The sequence below is a fragment of the Cylas formicarius genome, unplaced genomic scaffold (genome assembly GCF_029955315.1).
Source record: "Cylas formicarius isolate icCylForm1 unplaced genomic scaffold, icCylForm1.1 PGA_scaffold_5__7_contigs__length_24384050, whole genome shotgun sequence".
Classification (NCBI taxonomy): domain Eukaryota; kingdom Metazoa; phylum Arthropoda; class Insecta; order Coleoptera; family Brentidae; genus Cylas; species Cylas formicarius.
The window spans coordinates 18303267-18329936 of NW_026844341.1; the positions used below are offsets into that span (position 1 = coordinate 18303267).

Below are 26670 nucleotides of genomic sequence, written 5' to 3' on the forward strand. Positions count from 1 at the left end.
GAAATTCAATTCTCCAGAATAAAAAAAAAATACATCGAATTGTTTATTGGTGTTTCATTTGCCTTAAAATTAGTCATGCATTAAACTCTTTGATTTCCTATATTTAATAAAAACGCATCAAAAAATATAATGAAAAAACAACTTGAAAAACTAGACATTTATGATATGAAGGAAAACATTTAAAACGTGGGACCTTTCTGTTGGCTCTCAGTCCAGGCCTTTGCTATGGTCCGTTTCATTTCGTCGTCGCCTGAGTCATACCTAAAAATTTAGAGTGATTACTTATGGAGCACCTAAACCAGACTCTACTGTCTCACATATTTTTCATTAGGCTCATCAAGCTGGCAGACGGGTCGCTCTTATCATCAGCATCCAATTTTTTCGACTCGCTTGATTTCTTCTCCCACTCGGTCACGTGGGACCATTGAATATCCTCTTTCTTGGCGCAGTTGATCAGTATTAGGTCGTTTTTCACCTTGCACGTGCTGTTTTTAGGCTCGATCTCATGCAACAGACGTGTCACGTTGAACACGTAATCCTTGTTCTCCAGATTCTTGACCTTGAGGTCCAAAGACTTCTCATTGAACACACACTGAATGTTGTCAGCAGGTACCGTATTCACTTTGGGCAAAGTGATGTAAAATTTCACGAATTTTTGGCTCTGATCCCAAGCTGAAATACCAATTAATAATATATATTATAATTTCGTGTCGGAAACGAATCTATATATGTATTACCATAATTGTTGAGTTTGACTTCGTAGGATGCACTCGCTGGTTTAACGGTGGGTTTAGGCTCGGTCTTATCCGTTTGAACGTATTGCTGTTCGAGTTTAATTAACTCGGACAGGAGCTTCCGCTTTTCGATGCTCAAGATGTCTTTCACCTTTTGTCTGGTCGCGTGTTTCTCGAAGTTCTCGATTTCGGCGACGTCTTTTTTAAGCTGAAAGAAGGTAAATCACGACAACGGGCCCTAATAAAGGGGGTTTGAATTACCTCATCGATTTTACGTGCCATATTCTTCGATTGGAATTCGTTGTTCTAGAATTATATTTCTAGATCTGGGCGTTTTTGGCGGTTAAAATTCACGAATCGCAAACAAATCGATTTCGACTGCTGTAAATTTTTGACAGTTCTCCAACATTACCTAACCTAATATATTTTATGTTTTTAATTTAGTTGAGAATCGTTCCAACCAACTCCACGGAAATGGCTTCAGGATCGTCGCAGGTATTTACGCGTAACAGAACAAGTCGAAAGAAAATGCTTGTCGATTTAGGTCACGGTCCAAGAATTTTCCATCAGAGTGCCGAAAAATGTTCAGCGAAAGTACCACGTAATGCGGTTCAACGGCAACCTGGGTGTCGATTTCGGAAAATGGAGCCAAGTAAAAATGGAGAGGGAGAACAACATGAAGGAGTTCAAAGGGATCGAGGAAGAAACCCCCAAGTGAGATAATACGGAGGCCGCGGTATCCTCAGTGGCGGGTTCCTATTGTAGATTCGGGGCAGGTTCGGAATTCGGCAGGGAAGCGAAGGAAGAGGCGAGACGTAAAAAATTGGGAATTGTAGCGAAAAAATATCGACCCGATGATCAACCGTGGATTCTGAAATGTTTCGGCAGCACGGTCAAGAAATTTAAAGGCATCAGGGAGGGCGGTGTGTCGGAAAACACCGCCTACTACGTTTTTACGCACGCGGAAGACGGCGCCATCGAGGCGTTCCCGTTGCACGAGTGGTACAACTTCCAGTCGATTCAGCGCTACAAAGCGCTGTCAGCGGAAGAAGCCGAAATGGAATTCAACAAACGCAACAAGCACTTGAATTATTTCTCGCTCATGTTGCGCAAGAGGTTGAAGGGTAGGTACAAGCAGTAGGCACGTCCATAAATTACGTCACCAGGAAGCGCTGAAAATGCTCTAAATCGCAATATTGTCCTTAAGTTTTTTAAACGACTATGGGAGGCGCTAGAAGCGCATAATGTTTCGAGCAATAGTCACAAGATGAATTACTAATTGGTATTATGTTTTTGTATACAGTGTCTTTTCGTAAATGCCATGGTTTGGTATTTTGTAATATTACAACATGCATTGGAATTTATGGATGAGGTCTCATTGAATTTATATAGTATCTTATGATTTAAGGTGAGGAGGATCACGATTTGGAGGAGGAAGGGGAAAAGGCAAAGAAAACGTCAAAGAAGGACAAGGAGCTGAAGATATCAGACATGGACGAGTGGATGGACAGTTCGGACGGAAATTCGTCGGATGCGGACGAGGAAAAGGAAGAAGAGGAGGAAGAAAAGGCGGGCAAGAAGAAGAATAAAAAAAGTAAGTGTGTTAGTAGGGTCTATGCGGTTGAATAATGTTTCGGCGTAGACGTCGCGAAAAAGCCGAAAAAGCGCGACACCGACCTTGAAGCCGTGGAGGACTCCGACGATGGGGACGAGGAGGGCAGGGAGTTGGATTACATCAGCGATAGCAGCGAGAGCGAACCGGAGAACGTGAACTTGGACGGGGTCGCCGAGGAGAAGGGCCTGAAGTAAGTTAATTGCGTAAAATCATTCTTGATAACGCCTCCCTTCCCTCCAGAAAGCTTCTAAATTCAGACGAAGAGGAGTCGGAAGATTCAGAGAAAGAGGACCAGGATAAGGAGAACGACGAGGAGCAGAAGGAGGGCGAGGAGAGCGAGAAAAAGGACGACGAAGATAAGGAGAAGAAAAAGAAAAAGAAGAAGCAGAAGAAGGAGGCTGGCAAAAAGAAGAAGGAGGCGGACCCCGACGACGATTTCAGTTCGGACAGCACCACCGACGAAGACAGTAAGAAGAAGAAGAGCGATAAAAAGCAGGGCAAAAAGGATGAAAAGGAACCGAGCAGGTAAACGGTGTGGGGCTTTCTTCGTTTGGGGCATGTTGGAAAGGTCGTTTGCAGCGAGAACAGCAGCAGATCCGTGACGCCCACGATAGACAATAAGCGGAAGATCGTGAACGACGCGATGGCGGGTTCGAGCAAGAAGGCCAAGCTCGACCTGCCGAATTACATTCCCGGACTGGCCGAGTCGGGAATCACCGAAGACGCGGTCAGGAAATACCTGATGCGCAAACCGATGACTACGACAGAACTCCTGCAGAAGTTCAAGTCGAAGAAGACGGGCCTGTCTAGCGAACAGTTGGTCAACATAATGACCCAGATTCTGAAAAAGATCAACCCCGTCAAGCAGACGCTGAAAGGGAAGATGTACTTGTCCATCAAACACTCGTAGTTTACAAATTTCTTGTGATTAAGTTAAATAAAAGATACATTACTTATTCATGACCTGCATGTCTTCATATTAAGAATATTTTTAAAAGATAAGGCCTTTATAAAGCAGCTCTCCAAAAAATTTGTTTTTATTTTTGTTTTATTTATTTATTTACAACAGCAAGCGGTTAACCCGATGAGGCTGATGAATAAAATTTACAATGTCTAATGTAGTAATATAAATTATATATATAAAAAAATACTAATAATCCTTGTTAAAAAAAACATGATATATGTATGTATATAGTATATCACAAAAAAGAAAAAGATTTTTGCAAAAGAGAAAAAGGAAGAAAAAAGAGATATTGTTTAAAATGAGTATCTATCTACTCTCATTACATGGTGCAATTCTCTGTCCAATTGGTTTTTGAAAGAATTAGCACTTGTTGCGGACACTCTGTCTTCCGAGAGGGACTTCCAGGTATACACCACTCTGTTGCATTGGAAGTTTTTTCACTGCAGTTTGCCAGTCTTTTCTTTGGTCAATTTTTTGGAGTGACCTCGTAGTTGGATATTCGGGTCATTTTGAAATATGTTCGGTTCACATGAGTAACAGTTTTGTATCAATTAGATCGCCACGTAATCTTCTTTCTTTCAAGGTAGTTAAATTCAGCTTTACAAGCATTTTCTCGTAAGAATCATTAAATAAATGGATTTCAAGTTTTGTTATCCTTCTTTGAACGCGCTTGAGCATTTCAATGTCTTTAATAAAGTAGGGATCCCATATTGTCTGGCCATATTCAAATTTATTTTTTTTTTTACTATGGCCTGAGATGATCTATTAATAAAGGCCTTCTTCATACAAAACACCAAGGATTTAACCTGTTTAAATACTTACTTAAATACCAAGGTCTTTTTGTTCTTCTCTATGTTGTAAGCTCTTTTTATTAAAGATAGTTCTGTTTGTTCCAATACCTAAAACATTGCATTTTTCTTCGATATATTATTATCATTTAAAAAGAAAGACGTTAATTCAGCTACGGTAATTTTCTCCATACATTTACATGACATGACATGTTAAGCAACTTGACCTATAATTGCTTTCTATGTGCTTATCGCCTTTCTTGTGTAATGTGTAATAGAGGTTTTCGACAAAATAGTGCTTACACTACTGGAACCTCTCAATAACTGGTATATTAACTAGAAAAAAAATTTTTTTTTGAAAAAAAGATGTTCTCGTCAAAACCAAGATACAAAGTAGTTCAAATGATCGACCGCCAGGTTCGCGAAAAAAAAAACACATAACGTTTGGAAAATAATTTATTACCTAACGATAAAATGGTTTACAACGGATCACAGACAAAGAGATCCGGATCGGCGAAAATAAAAAACACTTCTATTCGCGGTCCTTCAGGATGCGCCCGATTTCGACTAGGGCGCGGTGCAGGCTGCGCAGCAAGGCGTCGCGGTCGGTCGTGACGATGCCGAACGTGGCCTTGTAGCAAGCCTTGTAAGTTTCCGTGAGCCCCGCCCCGTTCTTGGTCGGTTTGGTCACGCACAACTTGACCAGACCCTTCAAGTCCTCTTGGAGCCGGTCTTTCACCAGTTTCAACACGGAAAACAGCGTCTTAAACTCGGCACCGGACGGTACCTCGCCGTTGGCCTCTGGCACCTCCACCTTCCCCTCGATAACCAACTGCAGCATGTCCGCCATCTCGACGAAAGCCTCGAGACAAGCGTGCAAGTTTTTGAGCTTGGCTTGCGTCGCGACGCCACCGTCCGCGGTCAGTTCGTACAAGTGAATTTTCTGCATCTGCGCGGTCAAGTACGGTACCGCCTCTCCTGACAAAAACAACAGCCGGACGGCCTTGTCGTAATGGCGCGTTGCTAGTTGGAAGGCGTGACGTTTCGAGTCTGCGTTCTCGTCCCACGCGTGCCGGTGCCACACGGACGCCATCTTGAAATGCAGCATTGCGGCACGGTATTGGTAAAGCGGGTACTTCGGATTGGCCTCGTCGAGATCGCAATGTTCCAACGCCCGTTGCAGAGATTCCAGCACCTCTCTTTCCGCTTCCGGCTTGCTCTGAAACGTTAAGTAGTTCATTTTACTTTTTACCAAACTTCCGGATTCCTCCTGAGTCGGTTTTTGTTGACTTTTTCAGTTTACAGCCCGTCTCAAAAATCACCGGCTATCACCTCCCTTATTTACAGAGCCATAAAACTCTCAGCCCGAGTTACTGAACCCAGAATTAAAACACCCTACCTCTGCTCTTCTCTCTTATAATTTCCACATTCACCGTTCCATCACAAAATACACTTCATCAGAACCTTCCAGTACCAATGAGATTTACCACTTGTCCAAAAATCTCTCAACATCTTCGATCTATCAAAGACAAAATTCCATTTGAGATGCCAGGAGTTTACAGCATTCCATCCATATGCGACGAAGAATATATTGAAGAGACCGGACGAAAAATATCAACTAGGCTCAAAGAACATGAAAGAACCTTAAGACTGAGACAAATAAACTCATCAGCAGCTGCGGAACACAATCACGAAACCGGTAATAAAATTTTATTCCATAAAACTAAAATTATTGCATTTAATCAATTCTCCTACCAACAAAAAATCCGACAGTCTGTAGAAATATATAAACAACCTAACAATCTTAATCGCGATTCAGGTCTCTACCTGCCACCAATATGTCACCCGAAACGGTGTTTATGCTCCTCATCTTACTCCGCTCCCCTCAAACAATATATAAACAGGTACAGAGTAAAATGCGAGCCAGTTTCAGTGAAACTCTGAAGAAGCCAACAAGATGATTGGCGAAACGGCAGCCAGTTCGACTCCAGAAGTCTTGTAAAAAACTTCAAACATTTTTTTAAAAGAATATTGTTGTATGTTATACTCATCTCTATAAACTATTCCTCTGTATTCTCAGAAACAAAGAAAACTATTTCAAAAACGAGAATACTCATCGATCGATGTTCAACAAACCGACCAAGCAAAGACCAAAATAATATTATAAAAAAAATCCATTGATTTTTATAACATGTTGCCAGAACACAAATGATGATGAGATGATTAATGACTGATAAATTTGCAAGAATTCCGAAAGTTTTCCAAAAAGCCTATACCTAAAAAATTTCAACAATTTACTTTTTTTAAATTGAGAATTCTTTAAACAGGGCGTAAAAGTAAAAGTATAAATAAGAAAACAAAAAGGTAAGTATACATTACTTAATCTTATTACTGTTATACATTGTAGAGTACCTATATTTAATTTACATTCAAGTGAATTTTTAACTGTTTTACAAATATGTAATCCATTTTACCAACGAAAAATCCGAGAGTAGAACTCTATAAACAACCTAACAATCTTAGCCGCGACTCAGGTCGCTACCTGTCACCAATATGGGAATGGCAGTTATCTGAGACGATGTTTGTGCCTCTCACTTAGCTCCGTCTTATTAGATACACTGTTCAACAGGATAAACCCAACTACAGAACAGGGACATAAGTGACAAATTGAAAAAAAAAAATGCAAAAGGACAACAAAATGCTAATACAACGTAAAGTAAAACAAAAATAATTATATGCCATTCCTTAAAAAACATGTTTTAACACACGTACAGAAGAAGAAAATATATCAAGCTGGAAACTTGCAGAGTTGCACGGATCGCACATTCTGTGGAAAGGAGAAAATTTTAAAATATTCGTACGCGGCGTAGAAAGGTAAAAGGTTTGATCTACTCTTCAGATAACCGTGAAAACACCAAAGTTCAATTTTGTTAAGAGGCCCAGATCAACCACCTGATTATGGATAATTTCTATAAGTTTCTAAATCTGTTAAGTCTCGAGAGTTCCGTGCTATAAACCCGTACATATGTGGAATGAAAGAAAGTTTAAGGTTAAAAGCGACACCCAGATCAACAAAAGTCGCTGGACGCTGAAGTATGATGTCATTGACTTGGTAATCATATCTGATATTACTTTTAAGTGAATACGTCAGGACGTTACATTTGATGGGATTTAACGACAAGTTATTATGGACACACCAGTCTTCGATATGCTTTACATTCAATGACAGGTTTTGGCAGTCCTGAATACCATCAATTTTGCTGAACCACTTTAGACCGTCAGCGTATAACAAGCAATTAACATCAACACTTTCGACAATGTCATTAATATATAAGCAGGTACAGAGTAAATGCGCCCCTGCTTCAGTCAAGCTTCGAAGAAGCCATCAGGATGACGACACGTTAGCAAGTTCGATTCAGAAAAAAAAGTAGTTCAAATGACCCGGACGCAAAGAAACCACTCACCAATTCCGCGGGCGGGTTTTCGTACAGGATGCAAGCGGCAGTGAAGAGGGCGGTGCTTAGCTCCCACGTGACTGCGTCCCATATCCCCGGACAGTGTTTTCGTTGGCCGAGTACACGTAACGCCCTCTTGTAGCTCTGGATCGCCTTGTGGTAGTGTTTCTGCTTGTGCGCGGTCATTACGTCGCTGAAAAGACGGCGGACAAATATTTTTCAAGTCGCCCCGCCCACACACTCACCTATCGTCGTCGGGGCCATGGGCGTAGGCCAACATGCGATGCATGTGGCCGACGTTGGAGTTCAGCAGCGCTATGTTCGCGTCGTTGTTGAGTCGCTCGAATATTTCGAGACTCCGCACGAGATAGGGCTCCGCCTTGTCGCAAGCCGCGCGCACGTCCCGCGGACTTTTCGATTGTTTCGCGACGTTCAAGTGGTAGCTGGCTAGTTCGTTCAAACCGTTCGCGAGCCTAAACGACAAACTCTCGGACGGCGACATCTTCAATGCCACGTCGTAACACTCGACCGCCTTGACCAACATCTGTTCTATTGTCCGCACGTCGTGCACGAACACGCAACGCGTCTCGCTATCGCCCAAATTAACACCGACCGTTCGCTCGTCCAGTTCGAGCTTCTCTAGCAGACGCACGTCGTCGTCTCGATGGGCGTGGAGTTGCTCCCGATAGGCGTCCGAGTGTTTCCAGTTCTGCACGACCATTAGACACGCGTCGCCGACGCGCCCCACGAGGCAACTGAGTCTGAGCGCGCCGGGCGACGCGTGGAGGCGGTCCAAAGCGAGTTGACAGCGAGCGAGGAGCGCGAGCACCCTCAGGGCGGAGCCATACCGCGCCTTGAGAAAATACTGCTCAACGAGGGTGGCGTAGACGAGCACCGCCTTCTCAAACAGAAGCGTTTTCAGGTGCGTCTTCCACGAGATAGCGCTGTCGTCGTAGCAAGGCCACGCCTTCCTAGCCTCGTTCTTCGGTTTGACGAGTAACGCGTTGGGAGATTCGTTCGGTTTGTCGTTCGCTGACGTTTTACGCTTTTTGTCTTTCTTTTTCGAACGTTTGGTAACGGCGGGCTCGGGGTCCGCGTCGAGTTTCGCGTACGGCATGGGGATCGCCTCGAAAGGCTTTGCCATCGGGATTTCGCCTTCGATGCCGTCGTTGGTTTGCTCCGGGAAGAATTGGAGGCAAGAGAGCCCCGACGTCACGTGGCCGATTGACTGCATGCACCGTTCCTCGATGCTGCCCGTAATCGGGGGCGGTTGTTTATAGTGCTTGCTCGATTTAACGACGTCCTGACATTTGGTCAAGTCTAGTGTAGCGACAGAATCGTTGTCGTCCAAGTCGTCGTCGTCTTCGTACACGCTACCGACGTCGTCTTCTAATCCGCCTTGGTCTAGGTCCGGATGCTCGGGGTCGACGTCAGCCGGCACGTACAGGTCGGACAGCATGTAATGGGCTGACGTTGCTATTTCCGGGTATTTCTCTTCCGGGAGTAGTTTGATGCAGTTTTTAAGGAGCATGCGGATAGTGCCCGGTTGGGGTTTGCTGTCGCACGAGTGCTTCATGTTGCGAGCCACTCGGTACAGGAGCATCGCCACAGGGATAGTGAACGGGTTCTGTCCCCTGTTGACGTCCTCTTCGGAGCATAAGCTCGTCAGATCGTAAAGTTTCACTACCTGAAATTTGAAAATTTAACGGACTGGTGGCAAAGGGATGGGCACTGGGCAAGATTTTTTGAGAATAGCAAAAAGTAAAAATTAACACTTACACTGTTAAGGTTTGCGCGTCACTTCTTTGAAGAAAAAGTAAAAAACTGTCGCGCCTCATTTTTTACAAATGGTAATGCTAATTTCGAAGTACAAAGTTCTTTTCTTACTAATAATATTAAAATCATAGGAAATCTACAACTCCCTTTAAACTTCAAAAGCTAATGCTGCTTTGGATGGTCGATTTAGGGGTGAAAAATTTGTCTCCTTTGGTACAAAAATATGACACCTAGCCATAAATCAAATATTCGGATAGTGCAAGTTTTAAGGCGGGAAAATTTATTTTTGTCATTTAATTTTTTATGGCGAACACTAACATTTTTGACACGTATTTAGTCCCTTTAGTTTATCAAAAGGGACCTAAATTGTTATGTATGATAAAAATTAAAACAGAAAATCCTATGTCCTATATCTGCTCGAAATCACTTTGCACAGACCTCAGAGAGAACGAAGAAAACACAACAGCAAAGTGGGGGGAATTAATACACACCTCTTCACCTTTACCCTTAAACAGCCAATAAGTGTGGCCCGCTTTGGTGGCGTTTGATTTTAAAAATGACAAGATACTCTGGGCAACGTCCCGTATCAGTTTGGGCGAAAATCGCGAATTATCCAGTCGCGGCAGCTCCTCCGTTTTGATCAGTTCGTACTTCTGGACGATCCCGTTCAAATGGTAACACATTACAAGCTCCGGCACGTTAGACATCAGATTATCGAGCCAATAATCAATACCAGTCAGGACCGATATTGGTTTGCTCATATCGCTTAACCTCAAGGAAATGCACGGATGTGTGCCGCCGCCAAATATAGGCATATCGGTCCCTAGCAACATCTCGATGTCTTCAAAAGTCCAGATTACGTTCCGATTGAATTGACCAGCGAGCGGATGGGAGTTGGGGCATTCAGTGTCAGGTGAAGGATCTGGCAGCTGAGGCGTTGTCGTCAACGAATACGATCCCAAAGGCTTGGAAACATCGATATTTTCGAGTCCCCCATCGGCGTTTTCTCCCTCCACAAGGCTATGGTACAAAAACTTGGAGACCAGACTTTTTTGTTTGAGCGCCTTGTGGGTTCTCTCCTTCAAGTAGAGCTGTTTGTCTTCCTCATACGTCTCCTTGTCGATGTTTTCGGAGAAAAATTTTTTTAGCCACTCCCATTCTGTTTCGGAAGTTTTTAGGAGATGCTTGTAAATATCGAATTCGTCAACCAGCAAGGTGTTTTTCACACGGTGCACGATCATGCTTATGTGGCCTTTGCTGTAAGGTATCTTTAGCAAGTTTTTAATATTTTCCGCGTCCGAGACCACGTCTACTTCGCCGACGTTGTCAGGAAACATGTGAGCCATTCTGAAACTAAGGGAGAGTGTCAAGCGCGACACTTTTATAATATATAGATGAATGCAAACCTTGAAAAGCCTTTCTGATGATACAACACTCTTTGGAGGCCGTAAGAGTCCGCGGAACTGCTTAACCAGTTGGAAGGGGGCAAATTTAGGTCCGTATTACATTGCAACTTGGCGAAAGTCGCCGGCTTTGGGGCGGAATATTTTACTATCGCTTTAGATTTTACCTCTTCTTTTTCGCGGTCTTGTTCGTCGTTTTCATCCATCTTTGTATTAAATCTCGAAACAGCTCCAGTTTCTTATACGATGCCAAACGATTTCAAACAATTTTTAGGTTATGTTCTTTCTTCCAGAAAGTTTCCACCGTTCTCCAGAACGTCAAGGATCAACGTAATAAAAAAAGCATTGTTTTGGGTTACCGAAAAGATATGTATGGTTAAACCTCAATTTTATTAAAAAAATAACGTTATATACCATAATAAATGCAGGTATTGTATACAATTTGTGATAAGCCTAACCTAACAGATATGACAACTAAAACAAATATTACAGATATTTTGACGACTTAATTAGGGATACAGTCGTTCATAAATCCATCCATTTTCGCCGGGTTTCGTTAAGATTCCGTCCGGTTCATTGTCATTTGGAAAGCGAAACCTTATCCTGTCATGTAGTCTGTCTGTTTGCCCCTGCCAGAACTCCACTACCTTTGGTTTTACCAGGTATCCTCCCCACTGCGGCGGCCTCGGCACACCCCCATCTGAATATTTCTTTTTCAAGTAATTTTCCTTTTCCACCAGACTGTGTCTACCGGCCACCGGCTTGCTTTGGTCACTGCACAAAGCACCAATCTGACTCTGAAAGGGTCTCTTCTCAAAGTACTCGTCAGCAACGGCGATGGGCAACTTTTCAACGTCCCCTTCGACCCTCACGGATCGATTAAAGTGGTCCCAGTAAAATGTAAGGGCAGCTCGGGGATTTTCTTCCAACTCCTTTCCTTTACGACTTGTATAATGGGTAAAAAAACGGAAACCCTCTTTTCCGTACCCTTTCAGCAGAACAAAACGGCACGAAGGGGCTCCGCTTTTTGTACACGTCGCTAAACATACCGCGTTCGGCTCTACGGTCCTGGAATCGTGCTGCACTTCCTTAAACCACTCATCGAATAGGACAATAGGATCTTTGACCTTAATCTGTTCTTCGAGTAACACATTCGTTTTCTCATTATATTCCGCTCGCAGGTTACTTAAATCCATTCTCTTTTTATGCTAAAACCTTACTAATCACGTACACCGACCCACGGAATATACATTGGTTATTGCGGATTAAGGTAAAAATGGAATTTTATTTATAAAAATTAAATTGGTAGCGCTGTCGAAAGATGGCGCCATCGGTACCGAAAAATCTACATACCTCCTTGGAGGTATGTTCTCCTGATACGAATTCCGAAATATGAAATTCATTCCGGTATTTGTTGGCGTTTTGGCGGTATTTGCCTGCAGAAGAGCACAGAGCAGATCATAACCTCTGTTTTTCTTTCAAAATAAGCGAGTGAAATTTTACTTAGGGGTCTTTGTTGATAGTAAAATGTCGAACAAAATACACATTAGGGCCGCCTCGGACTCTACTAGAATAAATCCGTTTGCTGTAAACCAGAGCTACCCTCGTATTTTCACTCCGGGGGAAACCGTTATCGCCTCTTCTGAGACAGGCATTTTGAGGTGACCCATTAAATAAGAATTCATTCTTCTGTATGTAGTTGGTCGTTTATTTAGGGGACAGGGTACTTACTTTGATGAGGGCAACTTGAAAGCTTCCGTTGCTGGGGTGAAGGAGCAGTGGGGCAAAATCGTTTCAATCAATCCTCTAAAGAGTCGTTATACAGGGCAGGTAGGAGAATTCTTAGTTGGTAGGATAACAGAGGTGCAACAAAAACGATGGAAAGTAGATACAAATTCTCGCCTAGATTCAGTTTTACTGTTGTCTTCAATTAAGTTACCCACTGGAGAACAGAGAAGAACATCTGCTGAAGACCAACATATGATGCGGCAATATTTACAAGAAGGGGACCTCATTAGTGCAGAGGTACTTAGTGTCTTCTCTGATGGTTCACTGTCATTGTACTTTAGAAGTTCTCACTCGAGAAAGGTGCTTGTGATTGTCTATCCACTTTACAGAACTTATTTCGAATTTTTAGCTATCACAAGGGATTCTTGTAAAAGTCTTTCCGTCCCTGGTTAAGAAAACGAAAGTCCATTTTTACCGGTTATCATTCGGGGTTGACATTATCTTGGGCAGTAATGGGTATATCTGGATAAGTCCACCGACGGACAATAATACCGACACTAATATAGGAGGATTTGTACAAAATTTGGAGGAAGTAAGCTTGTGAAAAGACTTAATGCTTAACCTCACTTATTCACGCCACTAGGTTGTTCCGAGAGATACTAGAGAAGCCATGTCAAGGGTCCGTAACTGCATCCTTGCTCTTGCTCAGAGTAAAATGATGCTCTTTTCGACAAGCATTATATTCGCATATGAGGAATCACTGAAGTACAGTGCATCTGAGCTCCTGTTGCCTGAAGCTATGGCGGATGTGGCTTTTCTCACACAACACAGATTGCATCTCCTGCAGGATTATGAATTCACTTGAAGACTTCATTTTTTTTTTCAAATAAATAACTTGGTAACCCTAGCCTTCTTTATTTTCAACTGCTAATGGTCCCTTTGGACGACTTACTAGAATTAGCGTTATCTCTGGTTAGTAGCTCAATTTGTAAAAGAGAAGAAGATTGGCGGTACATTAAAATGGCGTCGGTGGTAGATTTGTTTTTCGTTATTATTCAAGCGGGGTATAATTTTTTTCGGAGCTAAGTTAATTGGTATGTTTTGCTTAGTTGAAAAATGTGCGCATGTTTCCTTTGAAGACCAGTTGCAATCCCTTGGCACACTGGCGGAGTCAGCTGGAATTGCAACCTATGCCAATATTTATAAATCTCAAAAACATGTGATGTGGTGGCGATTCGATAGGTTGTTCAATTTGCCTTTTGAAAATATTTACTAGCTTGCGAACTCTCCGCTAGGAGGCGGGAAAATAAATTGCAATACCTTTGGATAATTATTGTTAATATGAAAAAAGTAGGCTGTGGCGTAAAACCTGGCTTTTCTGGTGGCCAGTGCGGGGCAGTAATCGGTTTATTATCGCTGCTCGAATAATTGTTGATAATAAGTAGCGAGTACAACCCCAACCAATCGATATCGGCTGGAACTAGCTTGTAAGTACTTTTAATTTTTGACTTTTGAGTTGTAAAAACATATGTTTGTGGCAATTCGAAGTTTCTTATGAAAAATGCATAAAACATCGCATAGTGCAAATTGAGAGATCTGCAGCCCCAATGCTGTTCAAATTTCCAAACTCAGTCTGTTTCTTCGTAAACATTTCAGTGTTTGTTTCGCCGCTAGATGGCGGCACGTAATGCAGAAATTGAGCCGTGCAATTCTATTATAATAATTTTATTTATCACTGTTACAATTATATAAGGCATAGTACGTGTCGTAAATGCGCTAAGAACAAGTAATGAATATTTGTTTATTGACTTAAGTTAAATTTAGGTATATACACAATGGTTCTTTAAGAGCTATCGATATATATGCATGTTCACATTAAATAAATAAATTAGATGGGAGAACGAAAGCGAACTGAATGTCTTACCGTTACAAATTTATTCAAACAATATAATCTAATGGAATTTCGAACGTGGAAAATGAGTTGGAGCAAAATGTATGCCGCGTTGGCGTTTACAATTTGCCCCAAAATTATCCAAAAATAGCTGAAGCTCGCGATTTCCTCTCAATCTGTAACGGTAAAAGTTGCGAATGTTTCGGATGAGAAAGTTGCCCTCCACCTTTGTAAAGACCCACCACCGAGTTTCCCCGAAATTTAGTCGCCTTATCTAAGAGAATCTAAAATGTATGATAACATCGCGAATGAGTCTCGAGATTGTATAATAATAAGTCATTTGAACTAACTAAAAGAGCCTATGCGGGAACTAACATGAAGGCTGTTCAACGGATTTGCCCTTCTTAACAGTATGGGCTCGTTCCTTATATACAAAACGAAAATGTGCCTTAAAATTGGTTCCGTGCTTAGGGCGTCGACTATGAAGTCTACTATTGCCACATTGCTAAAAATTATTGTATATATAGGGGTTTGTGCACTGTGCGTAGCGTCTTTTTATCCCGGAACTAGTTGATGTGTTTGCCCGGGTTCAACCACTTCTTCATGTAATAGCAGAACAGGGTGGTGATGTAGAGGAGGACCAGCAGGGCACAGGTCACGCCTAGGGCTAGCACCGACGTCTTGGTCGGACACGGCTCGATGATGGTGACGGTTTTGTCTGCGAAATAGGGATTCGTTTGTTTGACGATTGCAATAAAATGTATGCTTGCGAAACCGCGTTCAAAAAAAGCGCGTTTTTATTTCTTTTCTAAGAAAGCTTTAACAAAAATGAGACCATGGACGAAACGTTGCTTTGTTGGATATTGACAATGTAGAATTGACGAATTGAAGGAAAAAATAATAGTTTCCTACATATATTTTTGGCAATTCGACCGATTTGATTGTATCTAATTAAAAATGGTGTACAGTGAAACCTCACAATACGGACACCTCCATTAGGCGGACACTTTAAACGGACATGTCTTTTGGAACGAAATATTTGACTACCCTTTTACCTATAAAAAAACTCCTTTAACCGGACACTATTAAACGGACGCGGACAACACTGTCCTTAAAAAAAATACCTCTCTTAAACGGATGTGAACCTCCAATAACAGGACAACACAATGCCTTTTTCCTAATCCTATAGCGGAATTACCTTTTTCGTTTTTCATATCATATCGTGACTTGCAGTTTTATTTTGTAAAAACTTTTGGAATGGAAATTGTTAACGTTTCGGAAAATGAAAATTTGTCAGAGCGGAAGCTCGCAGAAAAAAAAAGAAATTTTATAAAAACTGAGGGACTCCAAATTGACGAAGTGTGTTTTGATTGGTTTTCTCGGTCGTGAGGTCAAAACATTCCCATAACCTAAAAACTTAATGTTCGAAATCTTAAAGTTTCCAATGGATGGCTGGAAAAGTGACGCAAGAGCCATGCGATAAGTTTTAAGTTTAAATCAGTTTAAAGTTACCCACACTAATCCTCGGATATCAGTCACACGATGTTTAAAATGCCGATGAGACTGGCCTTTTCTTTAGAGTCTTAACAAAAGTAATTAATAAAACACTTGCTTTCAAATCCGAAAAATGTAGTGGCGGAAAGCTTTCCAAGGAGAGAATGACCTAGGTCATTTAAATTGTAGCAATTTTTTTCGGCATGGATGACTGTTTATAGATATAAGAAAGTGACCAATTGCTTTTGAACGGATTATCCAGGGGCTGTCATTAACATACATTGCAACAAGATTATTACTTTAATTAATAATTAATAATTACCTTACTTAATGATAATAATCTTGTTGCATTGTATGTTAATGACCACCCTTGGATAATCCGTTCAAAAGCAATTGGTCACTTTCTTATACCTATGAACAGATCATACCTACAAAAGCACAATATTTAATTATCCTTGGATAACGCAGCATCGCATCGCATAAAAATTATCTTCTTGCCTCCGAATATGACGTCACTATGTCAACCTCTAGATCAGGGTATCATCCAGAATGTTAAATTCTATTATCGTGAACTCATACTGAAGCACATTTTATCAAAGATGGAGCAAGTAATGTCCGCGTCAGCCTGGAATAAAGTTTCGCCAGAAACCATATAAAATTGTTTCGACAAAGCTGCTTTTCAAAAAAAAATAATGATTTTTCTACATCAATGGAATGGGATCGAGAAGATAATACCCCACTATCTACGATACTTGAAAAACATAAAAACATAAAGCAAGAAACTCTTGGAAACCATGTTGGAGTAGACAATATTACAGCGTCTGAGAGACCAGCTTCAACATTGAAGATCCAATTGAAAACATGAAAGAACCTGAACCGGAAGAAGACAGCGATTAAGAATATGATAGTGGGGAACCTAGCACAATTAACAGCTATAATAATGCCTTAATAGTATATTATCCAATAAGTGCGGTAAACGTCATTTGACTCACGAGTTTATTTGACACGAGCGGAGCGAGTTTTTAACAAACGGGTGAGTTAACAAGTTTACCGAACGTGTTGCATACTATACTTTTTCTACGACCGTGAGTTTTTCTATACTTTTTCTACGACCGTGAGTTTTTCGTAACATTTTCTGACTGACATGACATGACTGTCAGAATTGACAAACGTCAAAATTCAAAGCGTGGGAAATATCCCCGAAAACATCCGATTGCTCCCAAATCCGTGCGGTAAAATCCCGGAAATGTCCGAAGAGGCTCGGATTCATGGGAAACGAAACTGACGTGGTGAAGTGACGCTTCCCGCACGCTAGATCGGTGGGTAATTAGGTATTTTACAGATGGGAGTAGAAAAACCGATCTAAAAGTTTTTGCTAAAGAGAAGTTCATTTCAGTCAAGTTTGTAGAGGCAAAAAATAATAAATATGCGTGAGACTAGTATCTTAGAGCTTGTAAATAAATAATTAAAGTGCATTCGCCTACATATTTTTCTATAGTGTTTTGTATGTTTTTGAAGAAATAAACGTAATTCATGAGTGTCCTGTTATTGGAGTTTTCACCGTAGATAACATTCATCTATATGCTATAATTTTATAGCTAGTATCGTTAAGTCGTTATAGTGGTTGTGAAACTTTTACCGCTGAGGGTGTCATTTATCGTTAAAATTTGTCGAAAACGGACTATACCTTTGCCGAATTCTGCGCTCATTGGGTCGCTCTTCAAGAACTCGGACTGTTTGTCGTCTCCAAAGTCCAGTACCAAAATCTCCTGGCTAAGGGTCATGTCCTCCTCCTTCTCATCGTCGGTCTGGTTGTGGACGCTTCTCTTTCGCCTGCCCCAGGACTCGATCGAGTCGCGGCCCCATTCGCAGATGGCCGGCTCGCACGGCCCCAGACAGTACTTGACGTTGCACTGGAAGATCACTCCATACGACTCGGTGAATCTAAACGCCTCGTATACAGATTGCAAAGCGTTCCCGTCCGGCGTGAACGCCGGGAATATGCTAGGGTCCAACGGGCAACCGTCTTCGTCGATGATCTGGAACGTGCTCTTCGAGTCTTTGGCCATTGCTACGCAACTTCTCGCGAAGATGCCGTAAGGTGCTGGAACATAGTTTTTTAGAATTGTAACAATCGAACTTGAAGTTTTTCTCAAAACGGAACGAGGGAATACTCACTGTCCTCGGGAATTTCGATCCTGAACGTGAGCTTGTCGCCTATCCTGACGGTTTCTACTTCGCGCAGGCGCGCGTCCAAAATTCGGATACGCGGGGGCGGGGCTTCGGGCGCGGACGTGATGCTGATCATCTCCGGGTCCCTGGAAAATAAATTCCGATTGACCAACGGTACCGCGGCACCGCTCGGACGCGCGGCGCATACCTAATCGGCATCATGCCGAACGTGATGTTCTTCGAGGACATGTCGTACGTGCACTTGACTTTGTAGATCTTGTCTGCTTTCGTCATCACCACGCTGTGATGTTGGAGGACGACGGTGTTGCTGTACACGCCGGTCTATCGAAAACGAATGAAAAGAAAATAATTAGCGGAAAACCGAACCGTATATATGATTCTTACGACGGATTGAGTGTTGCAGTCCTGCCCCGACATGGTCAGGTCTAGTCGGAAGAGGTCGCTGTTGATGACGTCGACATTGCAGGTTTCCGACCTGCCCAGGGCATATATCCTGCCGTTGAAGGGCTTGTTGGTGCGCACCGACACCGCGATCTTCGTGTCCTTGCAATTGACTGCCACTGTTTAAATTTACATAGTATTATTATATATGTATTGTCGCACCTGTCATCAGAGGTAGAGGGATATGTGCCGTGTGATTTAAGAGGGCAAAATAAACCTGGATGTCTTTAGATATTTTTTTTTCTATCTTTCAAAATCAACCCTGTAGGTGGGTGTCAAAATATAATGAATAACCCTGTACTACATGTATGGAGGAATTCCAGCTAATTACAGAGGATTTCCGAGGAGAATAAAAATTTAATTAATATTTCGTAAAGTATATTTTACCGTCATAGCAAGTGCCGGTTTTGTCGCAGTTGACGTTGTCTGCATTTTTGGTTAGGTTGTTGAGGTTAGGGTCTTCCGACGCGCTGAATTCGATCGGCAGCGTGTTGTCCGACGAGCCTCCCGGCGAGATGGCGCCCTCTGCAATCGGGTGGAAAAAAATCAAAACTCCGTCGAAGCGGAGTGCCGCCTAGGTACTACTTAGACGGATGGTTCATTTCCCGAATGGGCCGCACTTAATAACGAAATTGCGGACGCTGAATTAAATTGCGATGCGGACATATTGCCCGAAACGCCTTTATAAGGGCCGCAATCACTGTGTTGCCGTTGCCGGTTTCTGTTTTTTTGCTTTGAGGAAATATTTGATAATATATATGAAGGGGAAGAGTTTTATAAATAACTTCCGGATATTCTCTGTTTTGTTAATAAGAAAGGGTAATGGTGAGTGGTATTGTGCGACCAAAAATATATATATATATATATTTAAGTATTTTATAGTATGGTCTGTTCATAGATATAAGAAAGTGACCTTTTCAATGGGATTATCCAAGGGTGGTCATTAATATACAATGCAACAAGATTACTACCTAAAGTTTCGGAACTTAAATTTAGGTAAAATTGTGGTCCGTAATAGAAAATAATTTTATACTTGTGTTTAATATTCTTTGGTTTGGTATACTACTTAGTTTTCGTTTAATAGTATTTATGCAATGCAATTATGCAAAATATGTGCGAGTCTAGTGTATCTCAGGAGATGCTCCCGCCCAAATGTAGAAAACACTATTCTGTTGAGACTAAAGAAGTTATAAAAAATGTTTATTTCACTCGCATTGAACGTGGTGCCAGCAAGCAAGCATCTTTAGAAGAAACGGCCACATTGACGAAAATTCCAACATCAACTGTATGGAAAATTGTGAATAATCCCATTTCAGCGAGGAAAAAAAGAAGCGATGCTGACATTTCCTCTAGTGTAGATGAAAGTGATCAAGATATAATACGACGTAAAGTTTACCAGTTGTACGAGGAACAAAGCGTGCCTACATTAGATATCTTAATTAGGAGGCTTGAAAAAGATGAAAAAAAGTGTAAAACAAACGCGCCATCAAAAAGAGGTAAAAGAATCCTCCTAATGGCGTAATTGTAATGGACAATGTAAGTTATCACAGTAGACGGTTGACTAAGACCGCTTCCTCATGTGACACAAAAGCAACAATCCAAAACTACATGTATAATAACGACATTTATTTTCACGAAGATTATACCAAAAAGCAATTAATTGAGGTTCTGCAAAGCTTGAAGCTACAAAAGGAATACGTCAATGATAATTATGCAAAAAATCTAGGCATACAGTTTTAAGGCTTTCACCTTACCACTGTATATTTAATCCCATTGAACATGTTTGGCACCAACTGAAATCTGCCATTCGTCGTAACATTGTTTTTCCCCCTGTTAACTCCAATGCCCTCAAACTTATAAAAAGCAGAAATAATATAGAACAAATAATAATTAGAACATGCGGTGATAGCGATAGTGATACTGATATATTATATGAATAATTTTAAATAATTTAAGTACCTGTTCGGCCATATTTCATTCTTACAGCTTGCCCGGGTCTTTCCTTAATTCGTGTCAGTCAGTCACTTTCTTATATCTATGAACAGACTTTACCTTAACTGCAGGCCTTCACAGTACTGTGGTAAAACCCATCCCGACAGATGTTTATTCTGCATTAAGTGGGTTTCGGCTGAGATTGAGCGTAACGAATATTTCTAGAAATTTTTATTTGAAACGTAAATGATAAGATAAGCTTGAAAATAATCATTTTTGTCTTGTGTGCCTGTCGATTAACACCATTCTTCTTATATTTTTGTGTGTCTTCTACATAGTTCTTCGATTTTTAAACAACAGTCTTCTTTAAGACTGTAGATTATATTCGCGGTTGATAAAAGGACGTCATAAGAATACAGATTATTTATTAGAATCTTACAATTAAACATTTTTTGAAGGTTCCTGTTTTTTGACACTTTAAAATGTGGAGACCGTGGAATGAAGCGGATGTTCTCCTGTTGGAACAAGGCATGGACAACAACGCAGAATTTGAAGACGAAGTGGAGATGGTAGTCGAACCTAATGACAATTTAAAAGAGGAACTACCTCAGCAAATATAAAAACGGATCCATTTGTCTTCTGATGCTAAACAAATTGTTTTGGATGTTTACAATTTTATAAGAAGTTTAGAAGGGGAAGTAGGAGCAGCAATGAAAACAAGTGACATAGAACGTAATAAATTGTTACTTTGTGCTAATTTTTTATGTACATTTTTATGTCAAAAAACATATCTATATCCCGCTTCTTAATATAGGTAGATAAATTCCTAGGACGGTCCTGGAATGGTTACGGGGCTGCGGTTTTGGAGTAATAAACAGTAGGCAAACTTAATCGCGGGGTCAGTTGCAAAAGCACTATAATTCTGGTCGAAGTATACTTATTTCAATAGCCCTAATTTCCATATTTGAAAATACATTATTATTAGACTCATTAAACTTGGAGGAGTGTCGATTGCATTATTCTATCTTATAATGAATGCCAAAAATTGGAGAGAAATAGTTGAAATGAAAAATTAATATTCGATACTGCATTTCGTAGTGTAGAGAGTACAGATCAATCTTGATTAATAAAATAAAGTTGATTTTCACGTACTTTCGCAAGTGTTTTCGAAGTACGAGCCGATACGTTCGCCATTATCGATCAACGGCCTCTCCGCGTTGAGGTACGTGCTAGGCCCGTCGGGTAACGTCTTGTGGTCCAAGTGGAAGAGCTGACAGTTGTACTGGGAGCCCTGCGGCGCCCCCTTGTACAAGAACGACCTGCACAGGAACTCGTTCTCGATCTCGCAGGCCAGTCGGCAGGCCGCTTCGGACGTGACCTGGAGCTCCTTGTCGGTGTAGTAATGTAGGGTGGCGTATTGGGCCACCTTGTCATCGGCCACGCCTATTCGAGGAGTCTGGAATACCCGGTTACCTGCGAACAAACGAACGGCGGGTCAAGAGAGAGCCTAGCGAGCGCAGAAACGGACCTTTGCACGCCTGCGAGCCCTTGAGGCACAAATTTTCGAAGTAGTCGACCCCTTGGGCGTCGACGAACTGCACGAATTGGCCGGCGGAGCGACGATCGCTGTCGCTCAGCTGACATTGCAGCGTGACGTAGTTGTACTCGACCGACCGGCACGTGAAACGATGCTGAAATACGATTATCGGTTAGGGCGGAGCGGCGGAGTTATTTTCGGCCACAGAACAGATTTCAATCATTTTGTACCACAGAATTGGCGCGATGTTCGGTATCGTACTCGCACAAGCAAGCGGTGTCGTTGATCTTTGGCAAATTTTGAACCCAAAGTACGCAAGAAGTCAAAATTGGAGTTTTAATTATATTGTAGATGAAATTAGGGTAAGAACTGGCGTTGACTGTCAAGATGGGTAAATTTAAGAAGATGACCAATAATTTCCGCGCATGCGCTCAGAACACATACTGAATATTATAGGGGTGACAAATACTGTAAAGCTGGCTAAAAACTTAAACTGCCACATATTTATTAAATTAAAATAACGGGCTCTGTCTGCATGATTATGGGTGGATTGAGAAGGTTAGCTTTCTGCGTTGTGTAAAAAAATAATCTAGCTCATAGAACTGGTAACATAGCCTCGGATGTTGGACGGATATGGAAATAGAAAAATCTATTAAGTTTTGCATGCTGGCATATTAGATCATGGAACAAGAGAGACCAAGTATATAATCATAAAATCGATATTTGTGCTCTATCGGAAACCAGACGCAAAGGAAAAGGGACCACACAATCCGAAAATTACATGTTATTATATAGTGGCATAGAGCAAACCGATAAAATGACAAATTCGGGAGTTGGATTATTAATAAATGAAAAATTTATACCACACATAACTGACGTTAAGTACGTAAATGATAGAATACTAATAGTAACATTGAATACCTATGCATCAGATGCCGCCCAACCAGAGTAAGAATATGTAGCCTTCTGCGACCAAATACAAGACGAACTTAACAACATACCATCTAAAGACAGAATCCTTATTATGGGAGGCCTGAACGCAAGAGTGGGAAACGAAATACTAGATAGAGTAAAAGAAGAATGTAATGAAGATGTAGTAAACGACCGAGGTGAAATGCTAATAGAATTATGTGCACACAACGAACTAAGAATTAACAACAGGTTCTTCCAACACAAACCTCAACACACATATACTTGGGCAGATACAAGAGGAAGGAAATCCCTAATAGAATATACTAAGAACATACTGGAACTTCGAGTACTATCCTCAGCCAACATAGGATCAGACCATCAATTAGTGTTAAGCAAGATTACAGAGACTACCTTGGATGAAAATCCAACCAGAATACATAGAGAAAATTAATATAGAATCACTAGAAAACGAAAGCACAAAAACTGTATCAAAACAGACTAGAATTGAAAATAGAAGAAAACGAAATAACACATGGAAAAAAATAACAAATAATATAATAACAGCTTCAAGAGAAGCACTTGGAACAAGAAAGATAAATGTAAATAACAAAAAAGTCAACAAACCATGGTTTATAGAAGAGGTAAAAGTCATGTGCAAAGAAAAAAGAGACGCATACTTAATATATAAAAGCAACAAAACACCAGAAGAACAGGCAAACTATATAGAAATAAGAAACACCGTGAATGCAAGAATAAAAACCATCAAAGATTCACCAAAGACATCGAACACGATTTTTATGGAAGTCAAAAATGAGTGTGGAAACTATTACGATCAACTAAAAGACCTATAAAGGAATACAACTCAATAAAAATAGAAGAATACTTTAAAAATCCATGCAACTCAAAAGAAAATAATGCTCAAGACAAAACAGAAACAATGGGCTCAAATGGGATAAACGAAAAGCATCAGGAGAAAACACGATCACAAACAAATAACAAAAATTTTCAATAAAATAATTAAACTACATTAACTACATTGATATTTAAAAAAGGAGACAAAAACAAGCCATCAAACTATAGGGGAATATCATTGCTAGATACAATATCGAAAATTTTCACCAAAACCATAGCCGAAGAACTAAGAGCAACAATTCCGATATACAAAGAATAGCAAGGTTTTAGAAAGAACAGATTAACAACAGATGCCATCTTTATAATTCGCCAGTTGTGGAAAAGTCATACAAATACAAAAACCTTATCTTCATGTGTTTCGTGGACCTAACCAAAGCGTTTGATAAAATACGACTTAATAACATAGTATGCTTACTTAAAGAAAAAAGTGTATCTGATAAAATAATAAGAAAATAAAAGCTGAGCGAAAGGTATCTGAAGAAATAAAGGTAAACACAGGAATAAGATAAGGAGACAGCTTAAGCTATTTAACCTGATTATGGACAAAATGATAGAAAAAGTAAAAAGACTAACAGTACACAAGAGATGGAAAACCCGAGGGGAAAAGATCAAGAGGAAGACCACAAAAAGATGGCAAGATAGCTGGTCATCAAAATCAAAAATTATACCCAGTAAACATAAGTCATTGGACTTAACGTAGGAATAAGAAGAAGAAGACAGGCGTTATTGGTTCAAAGCGAGTTCTGGTATGAAGGTGCTTGCGTTGTTGACAGACTGAACCCGTCTGGCTCAGACTTACTTCGTTTAAGCAGGCGGCCAGGCAAGCTTCCTTGGTCGAAGTGTAGATCAGCGCGTTGTCCAGCCCCCTGATCATTTTATTGGGGACCCGCTCGAACGCCCACGGTCTCAGGCATATGTTGTCGCTGCGCAGCTGCAGCTTGGTCATGTAGTACATGTTGACGCTGCGTTGGGGCGTGGCCGATGGGTTGTTGGCCTGCGTTTCGTTCTGCAGCTGGCACTGGGTCTCCTTGAATCAGAGACAGCGATGGAGAGGATCGTTCTGGCGGTTTGTCGAAACGCAGAGTTTTACCTGTACAGGAATGAGGGGGTTGAGGACGAAGCTGAACGCGGCCGCCTGGCAGTCCGGCTCCTCCCTGCACCACCCTTGACACTCGTACAAGGTGAGGTTTTTCACGGTGTAGTAGGTGTTACCGCGGTAATCGAAGTCGGTCAGCTTCTCGAACGCTATTCGACCTGGAACAACGCGAATGGCCCGGTTAGGCAGAGGGGTCGCGTGCAACGTGCCGATCTTGATGGCGTTGCAAATTAAAACGGTAAAATTTGATCAAAAACTAGAGTTTTCCTAGATCGCACTGTCTGTTTTCTCTCTCTCACCATAGACACAAGACACATTTAAAGAATTTTTTCCATTAAACGAAATAATTGTTAATTTTTCAAAGAAACTTCCACAGACTGCTACTATTTACAAAACTTCTGGATTCCTCCGTTAGCAATTTCGACTCAATAACAACAAATAACAAACTAGAAATCCGGAAATTTTGTAAATATTAATAATTGTTTTTTTCGTGATTCTAAACAATTAATTATTTAGTTATATTGACAATATTTACATTCATTAAATTAATAATAATTATATTAAAAAGTGGGAAATGTTGGATTTTAATTTTTTTATTTAGTTTTCGTTTATATAATCAGAAATATTATAGCAGGTATATATTTATGGGACAAAGGACGATAGGCAGAAAATGAGTTTGATTGCCTGAAATCCTCTAGTCAACCATTATAATAAAAATGGTAGCGACGGAGAACACAATAATTTTAATTGGTCCAGATAAGATGGTGATAAAAACAGTTACTTACAAAGAACGTACCGTTTGACAAATAAAAATGTCACATCATAATTAAATATACAGTGTGTCGCACTTAAGAACTGTACACACTTGTAGAATCATTGTTTATGGTTCCATTTTGACAAAAGAAAATAGAATTATCAAAGTTGAGCCATAAACAAACATTCTACAGCTTCTGAAGCTTCAAAGTGGCGACAGTAATATTTCGAACACCCTGTATTCGAATTTCATTGAAATTAGTATGGTTAGGTTTTATGTAGTCCTGAATAAGAATTCTTAAAGAAATTCCTGATGGCCCTTCTCGATATTTGACAAAAAAAATTGACAAAAATTAATCCCAGTTGACCACGACTGCAGGTTGTAATAAGAAAAATAAAGTAATAGGAAAAATAAAGTTTTAGTACAAAAAAAAATATCAAAATCAAACCGTAATCAATGATGTATGTTCTTAAGCGGAGCGCAAATGATATTTCAAACACCCTGTATTGAAACATTATAAAAACTGTTATGGTTGGCGTTGAATTAATTCCTCTTTCTTTTGTTAAATAGTCTCAGATGGCCGTTACTTTAAGTTAAAAAAATAAGCAAAACAAAGTTTTGGTACATTTTTCAGAGACTTATCCAACCAAAACAAAAAAATCAAAATCGAACCATAAACAAAAATTTTACAAGGGTCTATGGGGTGGTCCAAATACGAGGGGCCTCGATAGCTTTAAGCATTTGCAGCATACGTAGCCCATGCATGTTACGGCCTCGAGAGAAGTCAAAAACTGAAAACCGCATCGTGATATGTCGAGGCGTTTTTGAGCTACACAGTGATTCTCAAAAATGTGCGATTTTAAAGGCGCTCAATAACTTTTTTAATTGTAAGAATAGAGTTTTGGGAAAAAACATTTTTTAAATTTTTTTTTACGCGGGAGTCTCTCTTTTTTAGCCGTTTTGTCTTAGAGCGCCTTTAGTTCCTGAGGTATCACACAAAGTTACATGGGATACTCCCAATTTTTCTAAAAAATCAGTTTTCTAA

The 26670-nt window shown here is 40.7% G+C and overlaps 6 protein-coding genes across 9 annotated transcripts in view; 2 read left to right on the forward strand and 4 right to left on the reverse strand.

The window, feature by feature from the left end:
* Window positions 1-31: 31 nt before the first annotated feature.
* Window positions 32-1135, reverse strand: LOC132702307 (calcyclin-binding protein). The gene is made up of 4 exons (XM_060670859.1): window positions 996-1135; window positions 738-942; window positions 318-672; window positions 32-261 (listed from the first exon to the last, which is right to left on the reverse strand). Exons 1-4 carry the CDS (start codon window positions 1014-1016, stop codon window positions 180-182), a joined length of 663 nt encoding a protein of 220 aa, XP_060526842.1. The 5' UTR covers window positions 1017-1135; the 3' UTR covers window positions 32-179.
* On the forward strand, window positions 1101-3368 carry LOC132702305 (general transcription factor IIF subunit 1). The gene is made up of 7 exons (XM_060670857.1): window positions 1101-1229; window positions 1279-1448; window positions 1500-1858; window positions 2143-2328; window positions 2377-2539; window positions 2590-2874; window positions 2929-3368. The coding sequence occupies exons 1-7, from the start codon at window positions 1209-1211 to the stop codon at window positions 3257-3259; spliced, it is 1515 nt and encodes a 504-aa protein (XP_060526840.1). The 5' UTR covers window positions 1101-1208; the 3' UTR covers window positions 3260-3368.
* A 1182-nt stretch (window positions 3369-4550) lies between these two features.
* Window positions 4551-10941, reverse strand: LOC132702159 (erythroid differentiation-related factor 1). Its single transcript, XM_060670625.1, has 5 exons — window positions 10739-10941; window positions 9824-10685; window positions 7802-9243; window positions 7566-7749; window positions 4551-5320 (listed from the first exon to the last, which is right to left on the reverse strand). The coding sequence occupies exons 1-5, from the start codon at window positions 10939-10941 to the stop codon at window positions 4634-4636; spliced, it is 3378 nt and encodes a 1125-aa protein (XP_060526608.1). The 3' UTR covers window positions 4551-4633.
* Window positions 10942-11080: 139 nt separating this feature from the next.
* Window positions 11081-12005, reverse strand: LOC132702161 (pyridoxine/pyridoxamine 5'-phosphate oxidase). The gene has a single exon (XM_060670628.1). It carries the CDS (start codon window positions 11929-11931, stop codon window positions 11245-11247), a length of 687 nt encoding a protein of 228 aa, XP_060526611.1. The 5' UTR covers window positions 11932-12005; the 3' UTR covers window positions 11081-11244.
* Window positions 12006-12119: 114 nt separating this feature from the next.
* LOC132702160 (exosome complex component RRP4) lies at window positions 12120-13370 on the forward strand. 2 transcript variants are annotated; one of them, XM_060670626.1, is made up of 4 exons: window positions 12120-12396; window positions 12451-12823; window positions 12873-13055; window positions 13107-13370. In XM_060670626.1, the coding sequence occupies exons 1-4, from the start codon at window positions 12263-12265 to the stop codon at window positions 13326-13328; spliced, it is 912 nt and encodes a 303-aa protein (XP_060526609.1). In that variant the 5' UTR covers window positions 12120-12262; the 3' UTR covers window positions 13329-13370. The 2 variants fall into 2 exon arrangements, with proteins under 2 accessions (XP_060526609.1, XP_060526610.1); XM_060670627.1 differs by having other exon boundaries at window positions 12451-12760.
* Window positions 13371-14223: 853 nt separating this feature from the next.
* The window catches only part of LOC132701703 (uncharacterized), a 62244-nt gene continuing 49797 nt past the window's right edge, over window positions 14224-26670 (reverse strand). For all 3 annotated transcript variants that reach the window (XM_060669835.1, XM_060669837.1, XM_060669836.1), the window contains exons 3-12: window positions 24866-25029; window positions 24575-24802; window positions 21943-22105; window positions 21567-21887; window positions 18870-19007; window positions 18426-18601; window positions 18229-18362; window positions 18027-18166; window positions 17536-17952; window positions 14224-15072 (exon numbers count right to left, since the gene is read on the reverse strand). In XM_060669835.1, coding sequence (XP_060525818.1) covers window positions 14921-15072; window positions 17536-17952; window positions 18027-18166; window positions 18229-18362; window positions 18426-18601; window positions 18870-19007; window positions 21567-21887; window positions 21943-22105; window positions 24575-24802; window positions 24866-25029 — 2033 coding nt within the window. In that variant the 3' untranslated portion in view covers window positions 14224-14920. The remainder of the gene's footprint in view (window positions 15073-17535; window positions 17953-18026; window positions 18167-18228; window positions 18363-18425; window positions 18602-18869; window positions 19008-21566; window positions 21888-21942; window positions 22106-24574; window positions 24803-24865; window positions 25030-26670) is intronic.